Source organism: Populus alba, chromosome 1 (assembly GCF_005239225.2).
Source record: "Populus alba chromosome 1, ASM523922v2, whole genome shotgun sequence".
In the NCBI taxonomy this organism is placed as follows: Eukaryota; Viridiplantae; Streptophyta; class Magnoliopsida; order Malpighiales; family Salicaceae; genus Populus; species Populus alba.
The window spans coordinates 43778782-43782173 of NC_133284.1; the positions used below are offsets into that span (position 1 = coordinate 43778782).

A 3392-nucleotide genomic window follows, 5' to 3' on the forward strand; every position below is an offset into this window, starting at 1 on the left:
CCAATTTGTTAATTCCCCGAATGCTTTCACTCTTTCTTACCGAGGAGCAAATTCTGTTGTGTATCGTAATTGAAACAATGTTTTTTAAAAGTTTCTTTATTTAAAATTATTTTTTAAATATATTTTTCATCAAAATAATTTAAAATAAAAAAATAAAAAAATTTAAATTTTTTTAAAATTTTTTTAAAATATAAAAACATCCCATCCCCTTAATTTGCAATAGACAAAGCACATAGAGGTTTTTTGAGCATCTTGAATTGGCTGCTTCTTCTTCTTCTTCGACTCGCTCCACCTATTTCCTATTTTTTAAGCGTCTTAAGAGTCTTGATTGACTTGCTCCATTAATGGCCTCGATATAGGTGCTAAAGTAATTTGCTTTTCTCTTTTTTCTTTTTTTCAATAAACTTCTCATCACCATCATCATCCTAAATCTTTTTTGTTCTCACTTTCCCCCCTTCAATTTGCAATCACTTAATTTCCATTTCTTGGTCTTCTTATCACTATCGTCGTTGTCGTCATTTGTGATACTTTCTGCCGATGGATTCTGTAAAACCATCGGCGGTGACTTCGAAGAAGAGTAAATTTGCACGCAACGTAGCCAAAGTTATTCAACTTCGAGCAGCAACTGGGATTGCTCCTGTTGATGGGGTTCAGAAAGTTGTGTCCCAAGAAGAGGTCAAGCATGATAAGCATCACCGTAAGAGTGCAGCTAGCCGGCCTCAGCCATTTGATATTAATAATATTGAAGAACATCAAAAAGGTTTGGCCTTGGAAGCACTTGTTGCCAAAATGTTCGCTAGCGTTTCATGTGTTAAAGCTGCGTATGCCCAGTTACAGTATTCTCAGTCTCCTTATGATGCTGATGGGATTCAAGCAGCTGATCAATTTGTAGTCTCGGAGTTGAAGAATCTGTCCGAGTTGAAGCAGTGCTATATAAAGAAACAGTTTGATCCTTCTCCCGAGACTGCTCTGGTTTTGGCTGACGTTCAGGAGCAGAAGAGTCTTTCAAAGACCTATGAGATAATGGGGAAGAAATTGGAGTCTCAGTTAAGGCTCAAGGAGTCTGAAATCACGTATCTGAGAGAAAAAATGGAGGAATCTAGTAGACAAAACCGATTACTTGAGAAGAGGTTAAATAAAAGTGGACATTTATCTATGCCTGACAATCTACGGCTACCAGGCTTAAGTCCAAGCCATTTCATTACAGTTCTTCGACATACAGTGAAGTCTATTCGAAGCTTTGTTAAGTTGATGATTGATGAGATGAAATCTACCGGCTGGGATCTAGATGCTGCAGCCAAATGTATTGTATCTGATGTGGCTTACCGGAGAGCAGATGATAAATGTTTTGCTTTCGAAAGCTTCGTAAGCAGAGAGATGTTCGATGGTTTCCATTTGAGTAATTTCTCTCCCCAAAAAGAATCTCCACCAGAGAAAAAGAATCAGCAACAGTTGTTTTTCAAGAGATTCGCTGAACTAAAATCAACGAAAGCAACCGAATACATTGCCCACAAGCCCAAATCAACATTTGCAAAATTTTGTCGTTCCAAGTATTTGCAGCTTATTCACCCTCAGATGGAAACATCCTTTTTTGGCAACTTGAGTAAAAGAAGCCTCCTGAATTCAGGTGAATTTCCTGACACTATTTTTTTTACCACATTTGCGGAAATGGCTAGGCGGGTCTGGCTTCTACATTGCCTGGCCTTTTCCTTCGATCCTGAAGCCTCAATCTTCCAAGTCCGTAGAGGGTGTCGTTTCTCCGAAGTTTACATGGAAGGTGTCGCCGAGGATGCACTTCTTTCTTCAGAAAATGCACCGGACGTCGATCCATCAGTTGCATTCACTGTAGTTCCTGGGTTCAGGATTGGTAAAACTGTTATTCAGTGCCAGGTTTATCTCTCTCCGCTACAGGCTAAGGTAAACCGTGGATAAAAACTTAGCATGGACCCACAACATCGAAGAATGAACCGGTGCAGGCCATCGTCGTGATTATTTTGAGTAAACATCTGATTATAGCTTTGCCTTGTTGCTAAGTGTTTATTGTGGGGTCCTGGAATTGTATGTATGAATGGTGACTTGGGGCAGCTTGTCTTTGTATTTTCGTGGCCATTTTGAAAAAAGGAAAGCGCGTGGACCGTTGTTAGGAAACAACTTTTGAATCTTTTATTTCAATTATGAAAGATCCTCGAAACAATTTTGTTAACATTAGGCCATTGACAGAAGGATTGTTCAGCTGCATTGCACCATTTCCCTATGCCTTGGACGTGCTTTCTATGTACAAACTAATATATAAGCCTAAATGTTGATTTTATAATCACATATTTTAGTCATCATGCTAAGTGCTTTTTTATATTTCTAATCGATTTGGTAAAAATATTGTTTTTACTTTCTGGGTTTTTCTTCTTCTTTAGAAGTTACCATGGTTGCCTCAATTATTTAGTTCTCTTTTCTGCACGTTTTGTTCCTTTACTGGGTGTATGGACAGTGTAAATTGTGACTGCCCCGCCTGCTCATAGAAATGCACAACCTTTATTGGAATATGTATCATGTATATGACAACACGATGCCAACTCTATTAAAGTGGGGCTGGTCATGGAAGTTAACACGTGATGACAAATATCTGTGACGCTCTGTTAATGGGAAGAGAGGATGATGTTGCTTGAATGATGGAGGACGTTCATCTTCTTACACAGTATCAGAAACAGAAAAGGATGGAACAGGTTGTACAGTTGTGGCTTTAATGTCTGGTGGTAGCATTAAGAATACAGATAAACTACTGGTTCACTTGTCTCCCAGCAATTGTGCCACTTGATTTTGTTGCGCAAATGTATTGGGAGGCTTGGAATCAGGGTTGAAATCGATGGAAAGGGGATTGTTTGGGGTGTCATTTCATCATTTGATAGTTTGGTGCTGCTCTTGCAAAGTAAAAGGAGAGAGGTCAAATTGGGAGCATTATCTTCTTCAATTCCTTGCTGATGATCTCAAAATTTCAAGAATCTTACCAATATCTGCTTGAAAAAACAAAACAAGTTCACCACTGTGTGGAGGTGTGTTTTTTCCTCGGCCAGGGGGGCATTTCTCAGGTTAAAAACTGGATGTTTTTTCCCCAGAAAGTGTAGTTGGGTTGATTACAGAGCATGGGTCTAATATGGAAGCGTGGGCTTCCAGATGGCCTGAATGTTCTGTTCTCACGAACTGAACGGAGGCAAGGTTGCTCATCCAATGGGTTGATCGAATGTAGCTTTGTGGGTTTGGGGCTCTGGTTTATTGATAGCCTCATTTATTGGAGGGCTCTAGGAAGGCAATGCTATATTTTTTTCTAGGCGTGCGGAATATTTTGGACGAGAGAAAATACATCCAACTAGTTCTTTTGTGTGCCCTCGGCTGCTGCA

The 3392-nt window shown here is 39.5% G+C and overlaps 1 protein-coding gene across 1 annotated transcript; it reads left to right on the top strand.

Annotated features, from left to right (window-relative positions):
* The first annotated feature begins 210 nt into the window (after positions 1-210).
* LOC118063577 (protein GRAVITROPIC IN THE LIGHT 1) lies at positions 211-2626 on the top strand. Its single transcript, XM_035077641.2, has one exon. It carries the CDS (start codon positions 538-540, stop codon positions 1930-1932), a length of 1395 nt encoding a protein of 464 aa, XP_034933532.1. The 5' UTR covers positions 211-537; the 3' UTR covers positions 1933-2626.
* Positions 2627-3392: the final 766 nt, after the last annotated feature.

Coding starts and splice junctions, on each gene's coding strand:
- LOC118063577 (XM_035077641.2), top strand. CDS start 538: ATGGATTCTGTAAAACCATCGGCGGTGACTTCGAAGAAGAGTAAATTT.